This window comes from Myxocyprinus asiaticus, chromosome 5 (genome assembly GCF_019703515.2).
Source record: "Myxocyprinus asiaticus isolate MX2 ecotype Aquarium Trade chromosome 5, UBuf_Myxa_2, whole genome shotgun sequence".
In the NCBI taxonomy this organism is placed as follows: Eukaryota; Metazoa; Chordata; class Actinopteri; order Cypriniformes; family Catostomidae; genus Myxocyprinus; species Myxocyprinus asiaticus.
The window spans coordinates 41,749,554-41,768,268 of NC_059348.1; the positions used below are offsets into that span (position 1 = coordinate 41,749,554).

Genomic DNA, 18,715 nt, shown 5'->3' on the forward strand with positions numbered 1-18,715 from the left:
GGTCTCCTCTGCCCCATATGTAAATTATTCTCCAACCTCTTCTAAAGCAGCGCATAAATGGATTGTCACATTTCTCTCAGCGCTATTCAGGTTGTACCAATCACATTCATTTGTGATTATTACCAATCATTTTCTGGAGATTACACCAGCACTTTTCTTTTGTATCCTTGGTCCAATTCCTGAAAGTAAGAGATTTTAACAAGCAAACTTTCTGTGTCCACGATTTCTGTCTAAGTAAAAAAACATCCTGAGTTTTGCGTGCAACCCAATGGAGTATTCTGCTTTTACTGCTGGAAACCACCCTTTTGAGGAAGACATCTTTGAATTTGAAAGAATGTGCCAGGTAGGGCAGAGAAAAAGGAAATGGGACTTGTTATGAGGAAATAATGTTATTTTGCCTATTTAACCAAATTGACTTTCTTGCATTTTCTCGCAACATGTCTCTTCCAACTTTCAAAACAAACCTAAGCCCTTGACCACACACTATGGGTGCATCTCAATCAACCCCCAGTTCTAGGCATTGGCCAGGGAGTAATGCAACACATTGTGCATTTGCAAGGGCACATAAGAAATTATGTGATTTCATCTAAGTCTGCCAAAAAGTAAATTACAAGCTTACAAAACAAAGCCCTGGCACGGGTCACTGGAGCAAGAGCGGCCATTCTCCTCCCTTTAAAGCTGGCATCTGAGTATTAATTAGCCACCTAAGGGCATAGCTAGCAGTTGGCATCCAGCTCTATGGGGTCCTTTAACAGTCTCTTGTTACTTTGCCATCTCTTGAGTGATTCAAGAGGAGGAATGGTTCATCATGGTGGAAAGAGGGGACAAGAATTTGGCATGCTTGCAGACGAACATCACTAGCAGCCGAAATCCTGAAGGATGACGGGGTATTTCATATTTTCTGTGACAAAATCTGAGGAGAATGGAAACTGAGGCTGTTATGATGGATAGCAGGTTGAAGTGAGTCACGTCAGCTTTTGGCTATTTGATGTCTCATCCCCAAGGAATTTAAGGATTCTGCTTCTATAAAGTTTTGGCTTTAGCTTAGCACAGATATTTTGAAGATGACAGTGAGTTTGCGAAGTTGAGTGAGTTTGTGCATCAACATTCAGAGAGGGCAATGCAAGGTGAATGGCATTCTCACATGTAAAGGAAATACAGAAAGGTATAATAGGTCTTTTCTTCTACAGTAAAGATTATCTCTAATTCTATACCTGCTTCTCAGACCTTCAAGCATTGTGCATCATTCTTTTATCTTCCTCTTGTGTATATACCTTATTTTTCAGCGTGAGCAGGGCGCCGCCATTATCAACCTTGAATGTGGACCTCTTCCGGTATAAGCCTTCAGCTATTTTAGCAATACAAAAATACAACATTATGTTGCTTTATTTTGCAGACTGGCAATATATGTCATCATATTATTAACATTAATTCTTATTTTCATAAACACATTGGTTTGTATCACAAATAGTTTTACCGTTTATCACATTTTGTCATCGCTTCATCACACACTGTTGCACAGGCAGAATGAATGAGAAATCAGGTGCTGATTGCCTTTTGAAATAAATAAAGGCAACGTCGGATGTTTTGCAAATAAGTATGAATGGAGATTTACATGGAGACATTAAAAGACTGCATCGTCACGCTCTCTGTAAAGAAGCATATTTTATTATCGTCTCTTCAATACAACACACAGCAACAAGTGAATGGTCAACTTACTTTTTCCTTTAAATGCTAACGTTAGAAAATGATCCGTCATTGGCATATTATTCTGCTGTACATCCTCTGGTTGTGTAATCGTTTTTAAGCCCATATCAATAAATTCTGCTCTTATTATCCTTCTAGCTATTTACATTGCGGTCAATGACAGCGGAATTCTGTCACACTTGCTGGAAATGCAGCCACTTGCTTACTTCCGCGTTGCAAAATAAGGTGGATACTGTATATTGTGTTACATAAATTAGACTTCTTCGAATTCTTCAGTGGGGTCTAACCTACTTTAAGCCCAAGTATGCAGTCACCATCAGTTCATAGGCATTAATGTGAAAGTGATAGTTCATCCCAAAATGAAAATCATTTTCATCATCATTTACTCACCCCCATGTTGTTCCAAACCTGTATGACTTTCTTTCTTCTGTGGAACACAAAGAAATATAAGCCAGTATGTTAATCTCAGTCACCATTCTACTGAGCCCCTTAGAGGACAAGGGCAAGAATTTTTTTTTTCTTCTGAAATAGTTTTGTGTGTCCTTCCCTCACAATAAGTTTTACGTGGCCTCGTAAAAGTTTGTGTTGCCTTGCCATATGTTTTGTGTGCTCTCGCAATAAGTTTTACTACAGTAACCAAATTTTAACAATGACATTCATAGTGAAACCATAGTACCATAATAATACAGGAAAAATGAAAACAATGGTAGTAAAAATCATAAGTTTCTGGTTACTACAGTTTTACTTCAAATACCATAGTTTAACCATGGTACTTGGAGTAAAATCATAGTAAAGTGAATTAAAACCATGGTTACTTTTCAAAGTTACTACAATATTACTATAGTAAAACCATGGCTTCCACAAAAAAAACAAAACATGGTTACTACATGGTTACTTGTTTTGCAATCGCTCTAAATACATATACCATGGTTTTACTATAGATTAACCATGATTAATCTTGTGGTTACTATGTTTTTAGTCCAAATACCATGGTTAAACTATTACTATTATGATTATAATTACAATTGTTTTTGTTTACCTGTATATTTAATATGGTTTCACTACGAATATTATGGTTATAATATGGTTATTGTAGAAAAACCATGGTAAACTTATTGCAAGGGATCACAAAACGTAAAAAAAATAAATAATAATAAATAAATCCCGGCCTGCCCTCTAAGGGGCTCTGTACCATTTACTTTCATTGCATTTTTTTCTTTCTTCATAATGAAAGTGAATGGTGACTGAGTCTGTTATTCTGCCTAACATCTCCTTTTATATTCCACAAAGAACATAAAGTCATACAGGTTTGGAACAACATGAAGGTGATTAAATGAACTATCTCTTTAAACCCAGATATGCAGGCACCACCAGTTCATACTGTAGGTGAAAATGTGTCATTAATGTGAAGACTAAGTTAATGTCAGACATAATTGTACAGCATACCAAAACATGTCATTCATATTAATAATGCAAGTATGTTTAAAATTTAAAGTGTGTATGAGGCGCACCCAGAGTGTTTTTGAAGTAATGAAAAAAGGCTACTTTTCTATCATCAAAGACGACACTATCTCTGAGCTGCTTAGCACTTCCTGGGAAAATGAAGGTGCAACCAGTATTTAGCACTCCATCTGTCAAAACTGTTTAATGTCTCCTTCACAGCCAGTATCCCAGTTGCGTTAAAAGAGTTGTGTTTTTTTATACATCATGCTGGCGCCGCGGATGGCTGCCTCGGTGTGGAGCGCTTCTATTGTTTTGCTGTTTTTGTTTGTTTGTCCTGTGTTTAGTAATCTTTTTTCAGTCAGTTTTACCAGAACTGCTGAACATTCGACAGCATAAACCAATAAATCTTTTCCCGGATTTTGAATATTCTGACGTTTTGTTTGACATTTAAGTCGGAGGCGCGGCTGTGTTGTTTAAACGCGCTAAGAGACGCAGGCGAGGGAGACGAGCAGGCGCGCTGGTCAAACTCGGGCTTTCGAACAACGCTGCCGAGCATTCATCTTGCGAATCTCCGCTCTCTTCCTAACAAAATGGACGAACTAAATCTCCTCACCCTCACAAACAAGGACTTTTCAAACTCTGCAGCCTCGTGCTTCACAAAAACCTGGCTGAGTGAAGCCATTCCGGAAAGCACGTTACATCTGCCGGGCTTTCAGCTGTTCAGAGCGGATCGCATCACGGAGTTAACGGGGAAAACGAGAGGCGGTGGAACATGCTTTTACATCAATGAATGTTGGTGTACAGATGTAACAACGTTAAAGAAAATGTGCTGTCCTAATTTGGAAGCGCTCTTTATTAACTGTAAGCCTTTCTACTCGCCGCGGGAGTTTTACTTGTTTATTCTGGTGAGTGTGTATATCGCGCCAAACGCGTGTGTGAACACAGCGCTGCAACAGCTGGCTGATCAAATCACAGACACAGAACAACAATACTCAGACTCAGTTATTATAATTCTTGGGGATTTTAACAAAGCAAATCTCACACGTGAACTGCCCAAATACAGACAGCACATTACATGCCCAACCAGAGACAGAAATATACTGGATTATTGTTACACAACAATAAAGGATGCATATCGCTCTGTTCCTAGAGCAGCTTTGGGACTCTCTGATCACTGTCTGGTTCATCTTCCAACCTACAGACAGAAATTAAAATCTGCTAAACCTGTATTAAGGACTGTAAAGAGATGTACCAATGAAGAAGAGCTGGAACTACAAGCCTGCTTTGACTGCACTGACTGGAGTGTTTTTGAGGCTGCAGACACCAATCTGGATGAGCTCACACATACTGTTACATCATATATCAGTTTTTGTGAGGATATGTGCATTCCTACTAGGACTTCTTTGAAGTTCAACAACGACAAACCATGGTTTACAGCGGAACTCAGGCAACTTCGTCAGACCAAAGAGGATGCTTACAGAGTTGGGGATATAGTCTTGTACAATCAGGCCAGGAACACACTGAATAAGGGAATCAGAGTGGCTAAAAGAAGATACTCTGAGAAGCTGAAAAACAAGTTTTCAGCTAACGACCCTGCATCAGTGTGGAGTGGCATGAAACAACTTACGAATTACAGGACTCCTGCCCCCAACCCTGTGGTGGACCAACAACTGGCTGATGACCTGAATGTGTTCTACTGTAGATTTGAATCTCACACCCCACACCCACTCTGACCTTCACTTCACACAAACACCAACACCTCCTGCAACCCCCCTCCTCCCCCTTCTGCTACTCAACCTGCACTTAAGATCTGTGAAGATGATGTGAGCTGCGTCTTTCGACAACAAAGGATAAGGAAAGCACAGGGCCCTGATGGCGTTTCACCTGCATGTCTTAGATCCTGTGCTAACCAGCTGGCCCCCATCCTCACACAGATCTTCAATAGATCACTGGAGCAGTGTGAAGTCCCATGCTGCTTCAAACGTTTCACTATCATCCCCATCCCAAAGAAACCAAAAATCACAGGACTTAATGACTACAGACCTGTCGCCCTGACGTCTGTGGTCATGAAATCATTTGAGAGACTGGTGTTGGCCCACCTGAAGTACATCACTGGACCCTTTCTAGATCCCCTTCAATTTGCTTATCGAGCAAACAGGTCTGTGGATGATGCAGTCAACATGGGATTACATCATTTCCTGCAACATCTGGACAGACCAGGGACATATGCAAGGATCCTTTTTGTGGATTTCAGTTCGGCTTTCAACACCATCATCCCAGCTATTCTCCAGAATAAATTACACCAACTCTCTGTTCCCATGTCTATCTGTCAGTGGATCACCAGCTTTCTGACGGACAGGCAGCAGCTTGTGAGACAGGAGAAACTCACTTCCAGCACCTGTACAATCAGCACTGGTGCCCCCCCAGGGATGTGTGCTCTCTCCAATACTCTTCTCCCTCTACACCAATGACTGCATTGCCAAGGACCCCTCTGTCAAGCTCCTGAAGTTTGCAGATGACACCACTGTCATCGGCCTCATCCGAGATGACGATGAGTCTGCATACAGAAGGGAGGTTAAACAGCTGGCTGTCTGGTGCAGTCAAAACAACCTTGAGCTGAACATGCTCAAAACGGTGGAGATGAATGTGGACTTTAGGAGGAACACCCCAACACTGACCCCCCTCACCATTCTAAACAGCACTGTGGCAACAGTGGAGTCATTCAGGTTCCTGGGCACTACCATCTCACAGGACCCACATTGACTCCATTGTGAAAAAAGGCCCAGCAGAGGTTGAACTTCCCTCACCAGCTGAGGAAATTCAACCTGCCACAGGTGCTGCTGATACAGTTCTACTCAGCAGTCATTGCGTCTGTCCTCTGCACTTCAATAACTGTCTGGTGTGGTTCAGCTATGAAATCAGACATCAGAAGACTACAATGGACAGTTCAGACTGCTGAGAGGATTACTGGTTGCCCCCTGCCCCCCCCTTCAAGAACTATACACTTCCAGAGTGAGGAAAAAGGCTGGAAAAATCACTCTGGACCCCACTCACCCTGCCCACTACCTTTTTTAAACTGTTGCCTTCTGGCCAACGCTTCAGAGCTCTGAGCACCAGAACCGTTAGGCACAGGAACCGTTTTTTCCTTCAGGCTATCCATCTCATGAACAGTTAAATTGCCCCATTGAGCAATAACTATGTGCAATACACAGTTTAGTCTTTCATATATTTATCCTACACATCCAACCTCTTCTGCCATTTCATTCCTCTGAGAAAAAATAAAACAAAAAAAACATTTGCACTGTACATAACAGATTTGTATTTACACTGTACATAACAGATTGTATTAGATTTGCATTACCCATGTGTATGTATGTATGTGTGTGTCTGTACGTATGTGTATAATTATTTTTTATTTTTTATTATTATCTATGTCTTGCTGCTGTTTTTGTATTGTTTTTGTATTGTTGTACACTGGAAGCTCCTGTCACCAAGACAAATTCCTTGTATGTGTAAGCATACTTGGCGCATTGCCCTTTCAGCTACGCCTGCTGGCAGGCTTTCCCCCCCTCTCTCGAGACCTGGGAGGGAGACATGGGGAAGGAAAAGGGGAGAGGGAAAGAGCGAGGCAGAACGACAGTGAAAGAAAGAGAGGAGAGAGAGAAAAAAAAATTGCTCGCCGGTTCCCAGACACGCCGTTGCCTGGTCCTCGACCACTCCTCCACCTTCTGGAGGATGATAACCGCTCCTCCCCTGGCAGACAGCAGTGAGTCCTCCGACCCCTGGTGGATGGAATGCCCCTCCGCGTTCTGGCAGCCGGCAGTAAGCCCCGCTGCCCCTGGCAGCGGCTCTACCGCTCCAGGCGGCCGGCAGCGAGCTCCTCCTCCCCTTGCAGACGGCAGCCATTCCTCCGCATCCAGGCGGTGGGCAGCGACGACTCCATCCCTCGGCGGACTGCCGCGGCTGCTTTATTCAGCAGACGGCAGTGGTGAGGACTTCATGACAGCGCATTCCTCCCCCTTCCCAGGTTTCAGCACCAATGTAACAGGGTTAGGATGGGCAAGAAGGAGGCGGGAACCGAACGAACCATCAAAATAATGTTTAATGAAAACTTAAAAAACACAAACATAAACACACACGGCAGTTGCATGTGGCTCTCTCTCTCTCTCTAACTGCTGCATCCGGCTCGGCTTTATCCCTCTCCTCGGCTGATTAACCCGATTAGGGGGGCGGCCATGCGCACTCACGGCCCGGCCCAGCCCTCCTCTGCGTCACGGAAAGCATTCTTTGGAACAGTTTTGGCAGCTAATTTTCTATGTAAATAAGCTCCATGAAAGTGCAGCTCCTATCTACTTGAATGGGGAAAGACCGAAATCAAGGTTATAATAAAAGAACATATTTCAAATAAGCAGTAAAATATGACAACACTGTGTGGATTCACTCGAGCTGTCCGGCTTCCTTGGGCCTTGGCACTTGAGGGGAATAGCAGCCTGGCATCCTGGCCCGTCGGCCGCGACGTGTGCTCCAACTCGTGCCGGGGTTCCGGGGTGCGGGTCCGGCGATGCATCTAACTCGCACCAGACCCTCCCCTCTCCGTTCCTGGACCTGTAAATATGCCAGCAGGTAGAGACCTGTCTCCCGAGGAGAGGCGCGCTCGATATTTAAAGGCAGCGGTGATGAGGCTCTTCATTGGGATCATGCGAGCCCTATCACGCGAGGCGGGACTATGATGATACAGGGGAAGGGCGTGTCGTTCCGTCACAACTGGTATAATAAATTGTGTTTCTTTACCACAGATTATATAAATGCAATTACACTGTCTTGTATGGCTAATGCGCATGCATGTTCTTGAGTTGACTGACAGGCGATTTCTGTATCTAAAAGGTGATACTGGCTAATTTACCTGTAAGGCGGGTTGACCGTTGGCTGCTGTTGGGCGTTCCAATTTCTCCCAAACATTTTAATAGAAGTGGCCCGTCTCAACTAAATAGACTGTTTTGACAAGCAGGAAATGTTCATGGAACAATGACGTCACCAAAGAACAGTCCTAGAAAGATTTAATATTCACCTCATTGACACCACGGTCTCTGTCCAATCAGACTGCTGGCTCTCCCAGTCATTGACAGTAACCCAGTCAGAGCTCTGCAGGGCCAGTCTTGCCATAGTGAGCCGGTGTTTCGAAGCAACAAGACCCTGTTTACCATAACCATCACTGACAGGAGACACAATGCCACCCACCACACGATACAGACCTGTGAGATGGAAAAAGACAACATATCTGACCCAAATAGAGTCAAATCACTATCAGTTATACAGTATGTTTATTAAAAGGATTAAAACAGGGGTCTTAAACAGGGGGTCTATGACCCCTCATGGGTCTGCCAAGTATTTTTTGAAACATATTGTTTCCATTTTAGTTTAATTGCATATACAGTAGTATGCATTAAAAATGTGATGAACAAGTCACATGGACTAGATTTATGATACTTTTGGGTGCTTTTTTAAAGGGATAGTTCACCCAAAAATAAAAAATATATTATCACTTATTTACTCACCCTCATGCCATCACAGATGTGTACGACTTTATTTATACAGCAGAACACAAATGAAGATTTTTAGAAAAGTATCTCAGCTCTGTAGGTCCATACAGTGCAAGTGAATGGTGAACAGACCTTTGTAGCTCCAAAAATCACATAAAGGAAATGTAAAAGTAATCCAAATGACTCCAGTGTATAAATCCATATCTTCAGATGCAATAGGTGTGGGTGAGTCCTTTTTATTTTACTCTACAACTCCACTTTAACTTTCACTTTCAGATGTGAAAGTGAAACTAAACAGGCAGCCCATGTGACTTTCAGATGTAAAAGTGAAAGTGGAGATTTAGAGTAAAAAAATGACTTACATTTTGATCTGTTTCTCACCCACACCTATTATATCGCTTCTGAAGACATGGATTTAACCACTGGAGTCTTATGGATTACGTCTATGTTTCCTTTAAGTGATTGTTGGAGCTGCAAATGTCTGATCACCATTCACTTGCATTATATGGATCAACAGAGCAGAGATATTCTTCAAAAATCTTTGTTTGTGTTCTGCAGAAGAAAGGAAGTCATAAACATCTGGGATGGCCTGAGGCTGAGTAAATGATGTGAGAATTTATATTTTTGGTTGAACTATTCCTTTTTATTTGGAATTATTTATTCTAAATATTATTAATAAGAATACTCTTTTAGAAACATTGCCAATGCATTGCAAGTATTGATTCGGAACTATTGTTATTGTTATTTATTTTTAATGAGCCTGGAAGGCACATTAACACAGGTTTGGACCTACAAAGCTGAGATATTTTTCTAAAAATCTTTGTTTTGGATGGCATGAGGTGAGTAAATGATGAGAGAGTTTTAATTTTTGGGTGAACTATCCATTTAAGCTTTAAAGTGGGTGACCATCAACTGCAATTGTGTTGAATAGATGGATTGAGTTATTCATTAAATCTTTTTTCTTATTATTATTAAGAAAAAAAGTCCTACATGTTTGGAACAACAGCTTGGAACATGGGTAAATTATGACAGAATTTTCATTTTTGGGTGAACTAACCCTTTGAGCAATGAATCAGTCAAATCATTACTGGCTTAGTAAACAGGGTGGTTCTTAGACTGATTCCTTTTCCGAGTGCAACAAAAGTCCTACAAAAAGTTTCTGAGCCACTGCACACAAATTAACACAAGCATTGCATACAGAAAGGAATTGTAATGATTTGCTGAATCCTCAATGTATATGCCTAATAATTTGTTATAATTTTGCATAGTCAAGATGAAATCACTTCAAACTTCAGTGCAATCATTAGTTGGAGTTACTTATTATTACTTATTTAGCTTTAAAAGTCAGTTTTAGTATTGCTTAAAACTGGCAATTAACCTCAATCAAGTGTTTAGATACTCCTGGTAATATGAAATGCAAGCTATGCTGGCAATCATTTTTATTTTATCTTTATTTATTTATTTTTGTCTCATACTTGGTGCAGTAAATAAATGCAAATTATGAAAGCAAACATATCAGTGGGCCAAAACCACGCAGAGTTACACCACATTTATAGCGCAAGCGAGTGAAATAATGCAACAAAACTAGAATATTCATTTTATAGGCTAATTAACAAATCCATCTAACTAAGCCAAGCCACCCTTCGCTTACACAAGCATATTTTCACTGAGAACAGGTCAGCTGATTTCTTATCTAATGTCAAAGCACAGCTAAGAGCCTTAAATATTCACACTTAACATTTGTCGCTCATTCCCCAGTCTTATAAGGCAAAGCCTCAGCACAATAAATATGTAAGGTAAACAACAATTTAATAAGAGGGTTAGACATACTTTATGCTTTAGGCTAAAACTAAAACACTAATTAAATCAGAATACAGTTTTAAAACATTAAAATAGCATCACAATAAAGAGACATGCCCAGACAGACAGTGGAGAAGAGGACAGTTTTGCCCTGATAACAGATGATGGCCAACTTGAGGTTAATGAACAGGTGGCACTTACCCGTCTGGTGCATGTGGTCCCTGGCCAGCTCGAACAGCCTCATGTGCTGATGGGTGATGGGGTTAAAGGAGCCACAGGCCAGCAAAACCAGAGGAATACGACCAGCCATTTCACTGCATCACACCATAGTCTACTGGACAAAACTAAGAGAATCAAAGAAACATTAAACAGATGTAAGAAGTGTTCAACTAACGACAAGGTACAACTCTTAAAGGGATAGTTGATCAAAAATGAAAATTGTGTCATCATTTACTTACCCTCATGTTATTTCAAACCTATAGGACTTTGTTTCTTCCACAGAACACAAAAGATGTTAGGCAGAGATTAGGAAATTACTGGCTAAAATTTTCATTGATGAAGAGTTTTTTGATTTGGTCAACCATAATGAAGACGAGACGAAAAAGACGCCTTATGATGACAATCAAACAATTGTAATTAAAACATACTGTTGACAAGATTGGCAATAGATTAAGAATTCATTAACAATACTTTTGTTTTGGTTTTTTTAAAAGAAAACCTCTACTGTAAAAATAATTTATTAAATTTTACTCAAATCTACTCATAGTATATGGGCTTTCCCCGATAGGTACACTCTAGTCAGCTTGCACAGCTTTGTGAAAATGCTGTTCTTGTAATGCAATATCGTAACAGTCTTTAAAAGAATGACAGAAATGACAAGAAAAAAAAAATAAAAAAAATAAAAAAAAGAATTCACAACACAGTAACTTCTAAAAAGTAGCTAATATTTATTAGTTAATGAGCTCAGGTTTTCAGGACAAATTTCTAATGCTGTTTATGTAAATAAATCTTTAACATGTTTGATACATTTAAATACATTTTTAATTTGTTATATTTTAAAATGTTCCTATTTGGTTTAAGTTTGGTTTGTTACAGTTTTATACATGTTTTTGACATTTTGCACATTATTGTCAACTAAAATATGGTATTTTCATTGCCTTAAATGATATGCCATTTTAGTCTGATTAAAAGTGACTAAAATAAATAAATATTACAATATAAAATATTTTCTAAATTTAAACATCCTTTTCATCAAAAGACAAAAATGATGATTAAAATGAAACCTGCCAGCCTCAGTCACTATTCACTTTCATGGGAAGCAAAATCTGTTTTCTTGAAAGTAAGAAAGAAAGCCATACAGGTTTGGAACAACATGAGGGTGAGTAAATCATGACCCAATTTTTATTTTTGAACTATCCTTTGAACTATCCCTTTAATAAACCACTAAACTATATAAACAATTGCAACAGCTAATATGCCTACTTACAATATGATCTGTTTTGCAGTGAGATGGGTGAATAATTGCATTTCTTTGCATCTCTAAATTATGATGAAATCAGTTTAGAAACCACTCTATCATAATTATTAAAATAGGCCTAATTGTTAAATTGACTGATTAAATCATTATTGACTCATTATTTAAAAAAGCCCATTTTTTAAGTGTTAATGAATGTTACAACAGACTATAAGACATGAATGTACAGTGAAGTTGAAGTAGCATGCCTGAACTGCTGGAGTTGGACTTATTGATGTGTTGGAATGTTTGATTATGCTAACTGTAAGTCATTAGCATGTAAGAGACCCTGCACACATTAGATTCCATCTTTAAATGTGACCAGAATTAGTCTAATAGCTTAAGTTCTGAGAGGTCTGTTGAGGACATAAATCTGCTCAGAATGCACATTACTGGTGACAGAAATCCAAAGAGGGTCACATGTTGTGTACACTTGGCATTAAGTGACAGATACAGGGTCAGCTAATGAGACATACAATCACATCTTCTGCTGAATTCTTTATCTCTGGTTTATGGCTAAATGTAACTTTCAGTGTGTGTGCGTGCGTGCATGTGTGTGTGTGTGTGTGTGTTTGAAGGAGGGGCACAAAACAAAGAGGGTACATTTATGGTGTATGGACACAAACAGTAGCACATAACACAATGTGCCCATTCCAGAATGACAAAACAAGTAGCCTACTAAGTACACTGGCATTGGCTGCACGAGCAGTCTATTTAAAGAATCTGGCCCTGTGAGTGAAGAGATTGATGAAAAATAATTAGTAGTTATAACACTGTAGACACACTTGAGACTCAAGAATGTAGAGCTGTACATTCCCTTATATAATATCAAATGGCACTGACTGAATGACACATGTACCATTGTATTTCCATGGCACTCCAAGATACTTCAAAGAATAGCATGGTACTACCATGGAATATTTCTCCAAAAACATGGCAATACATGCAAATCAGCAAAATGACTAAAATTAGTGTAATCTAGAGGTGGTGAACTTGACAGTTGCATGTAAACATTGTTACATTTGACCCTTGGATTGCTGACATTGACAGCACTGTTTTTAAAACAAGTTTATTTAGGTTATTTCCGTTCATAAACAAAAAAGTCATAATAAAGACGTTTGAGGCTTTAGTGTTTACCTTATTCAAAGATCTCCTCCAAGTAAATGCTAGATGCTACGTCGCTAGCCTTGTGCTACACTATTTGTGTTCCGCAAAACATTAGGTCAGAAAAACAACGTTCCCACCTACTGTGCGACAGTGACCACTAGTGGCGAAAACGGGCGTCTGGAGGGGTCAACACGTGAAATGTGAAACCGTTGCTCATGCACCGTATTTCATCATAAGACTCTGGGGTAAACTAGCTACATTTAATGACGAAAACTTTGTTCAAAGTCAAATGATATGGACAGTTCAGCTCTTTATCTGACAGAGCTAGAAATTCTTAGGGATGATTAAAGTTCTCTCTGGGATCGATTCTCAACGCTCGAAGATCTTAATAGCACTATTATCCTTTTGAACCCCCACTATTCACTATAAAGAGAATTATATTCATGTGAAGCAGATCACAAGACTTTGGTCTTTTGAAATGGTTATTTTATACATAAGACTCACAGTATGTACTGTGTCCTCCTCCATCCCCCTTTTCTCCATTCTTAGCTCTTCATGCTTTATGTATTACCTTTTTAACATAAATATCCAACCTGCGGGAGAGAGAAAAACCTTTTTCTAATCACCCTTCAAGGAGACTTTCTGTTGCCCTTCAAAAAAATGCACTTTGCACAAAACCACCCTAATTATAGCTGTTGAAGGGGAAATGGGCTGTAAAGATCCATACTATGAGGCAGCTCAAACTAATATGACTAATGCTGTGCCACACTAATGGACTTATATTCTTTGTATAACATCGTGCGGGTGGTGATGAACACAGGTAGGTCCTCTTGCGCTAGTCTTTGCAAGTTCAGACAGTGGATCTGTCTTACAAACTGAAAGGCACCATGTTTGGCCTTTAAGATGTTATTTCCTCACCTCCGCTCTCTATTCCGAAAATATGGACAGGACTAGTCCCACAGATTCAGATAGGTCTATCTACCTCAAAAATACAATGTTAAACAGTATATTCAAAGCACAAATTAATCAGTAACCTTTTGGGAAAAAAAAGGTCATTGTCATTTAAAGGAAAATGTCAAATTTAAGGAATAGTTCACCCCAAAATTAAAATTATCTCATCATTTACTCACACCCAGGCTATGTGTATGACTGTCTTACTTCTGCAGAGCACAAACAATGATTTTTAGAAAAATATCTCAGCTCTGTAGGTCCACACAATGCAAGTGAATGGTGGCCAGAACTTTGAAGCTCCTGAAAGATGATAAAGGAAGCATAAAATTAATCCAGAAGACTCCAGTAGTTAAATACATACCTTCAGAAGCTAAATGATAGGTGTAGGTGAGAAACAGATCAATAGTCAAGTCCTATTTCATAAAAAAAAAAAGAAAAAAAAATACCTTTGACCAGCCCCAACCAGTAGGTGGTGATTTGCAAAAAAAAAAGAAGAAGAAGAAGAAGAAGAATGTGGAAGAGTGAAGATTTATTCTTTTATTATTATTATTATTATTATTATTTTTTATTTTTTTTTTTTATTTTTTTTTTTACAAAAAATCTTTGTTTGTGCTCTGCAGAATAAAGGAAGTCATACACAACTGGGATGGCATGAGGGTGAGTAAATGAAAACATCATTTTCATTTTTGGGTGAACTATTCCTTTAAGCTGTTTCCAGGCAGTACTTCCACAGAGGTGACTCTGGGGTGACCACTCTTGGGAGGTAGATAGTACTGCAACAGATGCTGAGAACTCTCCAAGGTCCTGAAATGATGGACTCATCAGATGAATGAGCAAATGATGGATTCTAGACTGAGGTATTGAAAACACACAAAAGAAATGAAAAATGTATCTGTGTAATCTGTGTAATTGTAATTAATTAAAACAATTAATTCAAGGTGGAACCTAGAAGAGTTATTCCTGCAATAGAGGAGTTCAGACTTCGTTTATCCAGATTGCTCTCATAAGATTTTAAATAGAATCTAAATTATTTAGAGATCTCAGTGGGTGAATACCATGTTGAAAACCAGTTGAACATTGACATGAACTTTTATGCCACTTTTTAATGGCATAATTTATATATTTAGAAAAAGTAAAAACTCCATTGACTGTTGATTCTTGGTAGTCTGAGTACATGAGTGTAACCCGTCCTGCTTGACCTGCTCCAAGCGGGATTTGAACCAGAGTGTCTGGCATTGGAGGTGGGCTTGCTAACGAGGAGGTTAAAGGCTACAGCCACTAGCATCAGTCACTAGTGCACCTCTTGAGGCCAGGGGAGTGAGGTTTACACCCTGCACAGCTCGCACCGGCTGGCTACCGTTACACTCACCCCTCTAAGCCTCACTCCCATCAGGGTCACTGCACCACTGTAACCAGTCCTGCTCTGAGTGGGATTGGAACCAGGGTCTCCAACATGGGAGGCAGGCGCACTAACAAGGAGGCTAAAGTCTACAGCCTCTAGCGTCAGTCGCTAGTGTGCCAGAGGAGTGAGTTTACACACTGCACAGCTTGTACAGCTGGCTACAGTTACATGAGCAACCAATGAGAGTGATGGAGAAACCGTATCTCTGTTATAATACCTAAAGTTAAGTGCTTTCCAAATTTAGATTACTGCTAAAGTTCAAGTTCGTTTTTACCTTCTATCATTATGGCTCCAAATTTGTAAAGCCAGAAATCATTACTTAATAGTAGAATCACCTTTTTCTAAAATAGTCTCCTCATAAGCACTGGAATTAGGTTTGCAAACAAAGTTTTGCCTTTGAAAACAGTGTTGGTTGTCATTGCTGTTGTATTTCATGTTGCACTGTTGATGCATTAAAGATTGGACAAATCTTCAGCTTTGTACATCATCCATAATACACTGGCAGCTAACCCTCTTTAGGCATCACTGCGAGAATACTGCTGTGCTCTTCTCTCAGTGAGAAGTCTGTTCTTTTCCTCTCCTGTCTACTCAGTGCTGGATGTTTAGACTTGCAGATGCCTTGATAAAAGAGTGAAGAAGCTTTCACCTAGAGCAAATTAACTCAACAGAATACATCTCCTGAAATGCAACAAGCCAAATGATTGGAATGAATGAGCACAAATGTTTTTTCCAATCTATCAGCTGTGCAGGTAAATTAGGTTTCAGGAAGACTGGGGAAATAATATGGCATTTTAAATCACCTCCTTTTTTTTCAAGCAACTAAAACGATTATTAGAAATTCCCCCAGGCTTTGGGGAAATTGACATTTAACTAAGAAAAAATAGGAAATAAAATGAGAGAAGGAAAGAGAGTTTGGTTAGAATGTTAAATGGATTGCTGCAGAGTTTTCTCTCTTTGTGATGACGCCACATCTGAGAGGCTGATTTTTCAGATAAAACAACAATATCAGTACTGGTTGTATTTATCCAGATTCGTACTAAGTCCAGCTTTGACATTAAACTACGTACATTCATATTAATAATTCCCAGGCCTGTTCTATTTTTAAAATCAGCAGGAGTAATCTCATGTGAAACAGCATTTGGGTCCGGATTAGGCTGAACATGACCAGATATTAACAATAAGAAAACAATTAATAATCTATACCTAGCATTTTACAACATGATTTATCCAATTTATTCTGATAATCCAAAAGAATGGGAGGAGAATTCATAAAAATAATAAACTGGTCATTTGAAATCAGAAGGATGAAGTGATGTTGTAGTGTTAATTATGAGTAAAGGTAGCCCCATCAACACTTTAGATTTCTAACCCAGTGCTACAGTGCAGGTAGTGCAAGCATGCCAATTCAGTAAATCCAATTGAACTGGTAAACTATTATATTCTTTATTTGGATCCCCATTAGCTTCCAGAAGTGGTTGCTAGTCTTCCTGGGGTCCACACAAATTACACAGTAGAAATAACTTACATATAATGCAAAATATAAAAATAAATCTCTGTAATCAAATCACCACATTACGGTCATATGGTGAACATTATATTAGGCTGCACATGAAATATGGAATAGAACTAAATAAATCACCAATCATAATAACAACAATAATGAAATCTAAAAGAAATCTGAAAAGCACATAAATGAACCTATGCAGTTTTAAGCATATATATTATTGTAAGACAGCTTCACAACCGGCAGGAAGGAGAACACAGGGAAGCAAGTTTTTCCTGGCTCAGGCAGGACTTTTAATAGGCCACTTCAGTGATTTACAACTTCACAAACTCGTCAGCTTCACAGGCACATAGGCATTTAACACATCAGCTTCGTAAACATAACAGGTTAAACAGCAACAGCAACAGGAGCAGGAGCAGGAGCAGGAGCAGGAGCAGGAGCAGGAGCACCATGGCCTTCTTTGTGCCAGACTCTCTCACCCTCTCTGCTGGTGGTGTGGCTGCTTATATGCCGCTCTCCCCATGCTCACAGGAATTAGAGACAGGTGTTACACATAATCTAGCTCAGGTGCAAGCACCCTTACCGCTTTCTCTCTCTCTGGACGGACGCTCGACCACGCCCCCGCTGCCACAATTATATGATGCTCTTCTTGATCCAAGTCCAACAGTCCCACAGTAACAGAAAAAAACAAAAAACAACAACAAAAAAACAAAAAACAGAAAAAAGATCTTAATCAATACAGAAATAAATGTTTTGTATATCCTATTTTCCAGCGTCCTAAGTGTGTATTATTTAAATCACAATCTATATACTGTTAGTGTGGGATTGTCAATTTTGTTATACTTTTATTCAAAGGTGTTATCTACAGTCTTCCATAATCTTTCAGTGAACCTAAGTAGTGCTCTCAAGAGAGTAAGCAGAGATGAGAAGACCTTCAGTTCATGGTTGAGCTTTCATTAAAAGCTTTTCCAGTCAACCTGGCACATGGGAAGTTCACAGAACATGCACTCTTTCCACTGCAGCTGATGAATCTCATTTTACCTGAGGGGAAAACCCAGGAAGGGCATTAACCACCATTAGAAATGAAAATGTTTGATCTTGAAAATACATTGTGCATGTGAAATGGTAGGTTTTACATGATGGAAGCTGGGATTTAGGACATATATGGTTAATGCATTAGGAGAGATAATTTTCAGGGACAACCATTAAAAAAAGGGAATTAATTTGGTTTGAAAATTATCTTGCCGAAAACGGCTTATGAAAATGCATTTCTAATCCATGACTTTTAGAAGCATAATGCTAACATAAGAAATTCTGTGAAATTCCCTGCAAGAACAACTTAACTTTGAACATTGCATAACATTTGTTTCTAGTGTTTGATGCTCACTCTGCAGCAGTCTATTTGTAAATGGTCTTGTTAGATTTTTATTAACCACAACAGAAGGAACTATAATGATGCTAAATGAAGAATAAGGTGCTCCCTAATGGTGAAAATATTTGAAATGGAAACATAAACTTTGCTTTCCTAATTTATATATTTTTAACCCTATTTGGGCTCTGAGAGACCCTGTAAATAGCATGCTTAATATACTAAACCAGTGGTTCTCAACCTTTTCTTTTTAATTTATTCATTAATATATATATATTTTTTAATAGTTTTAACAGTGGTATTTGTAACAAGACCATAGTAAACACATGGAAGCATGGGTCTTCTTCACTACCATGGTTAGATGTAACATGATTTCTAT

General features: G+C 39.2%; 1 protein-coding gene across 5 annotated transcripts in view; it reads right to left on the bottom strand.

Annotated features, from left to right (window-relative positions):
- LOC127440530 (nicotinamide/nicotinic acid mononucleotide adenylyltransferase 3-like) overlaps positions 1–13,257 on the bottom strand; it is a 31,313-nt gene extending 18,056 nt beyond the window's left edge. For 4 of the 5 annotated variants that reach the window (XM_051697179.1, XM_051697177.1, XM_051697175.1 and 1 more), the window contains exons 1-3: positions 13,141–13,257; positions 10,692–10,834; positions 8,219–8,402 (exon numbers count right to left, since the gene is read on the bottom strand). In XM_051697179.1, the coding sequence (XP_051553139.1) occupies positions 8,219–8,402; positions 10,692–10,800 (293 nt within the window). In that variant the 5' untranslated portion in view covers positions 10,801–10,834; positions 13,141–13,257. Of the gene's footprint in view, positions 1–1,274; positions 1,349–8,218; positions 8,403–10,691; positions 10,835–13,140 lie in introns of all 5 variants that reach the window. The other variant, XR_007897147.1, reaches the window with a different exon arrangement.
- Between the last annotated feature and the right edge of the window lie 5,458 nt (positions 13,258–18,715).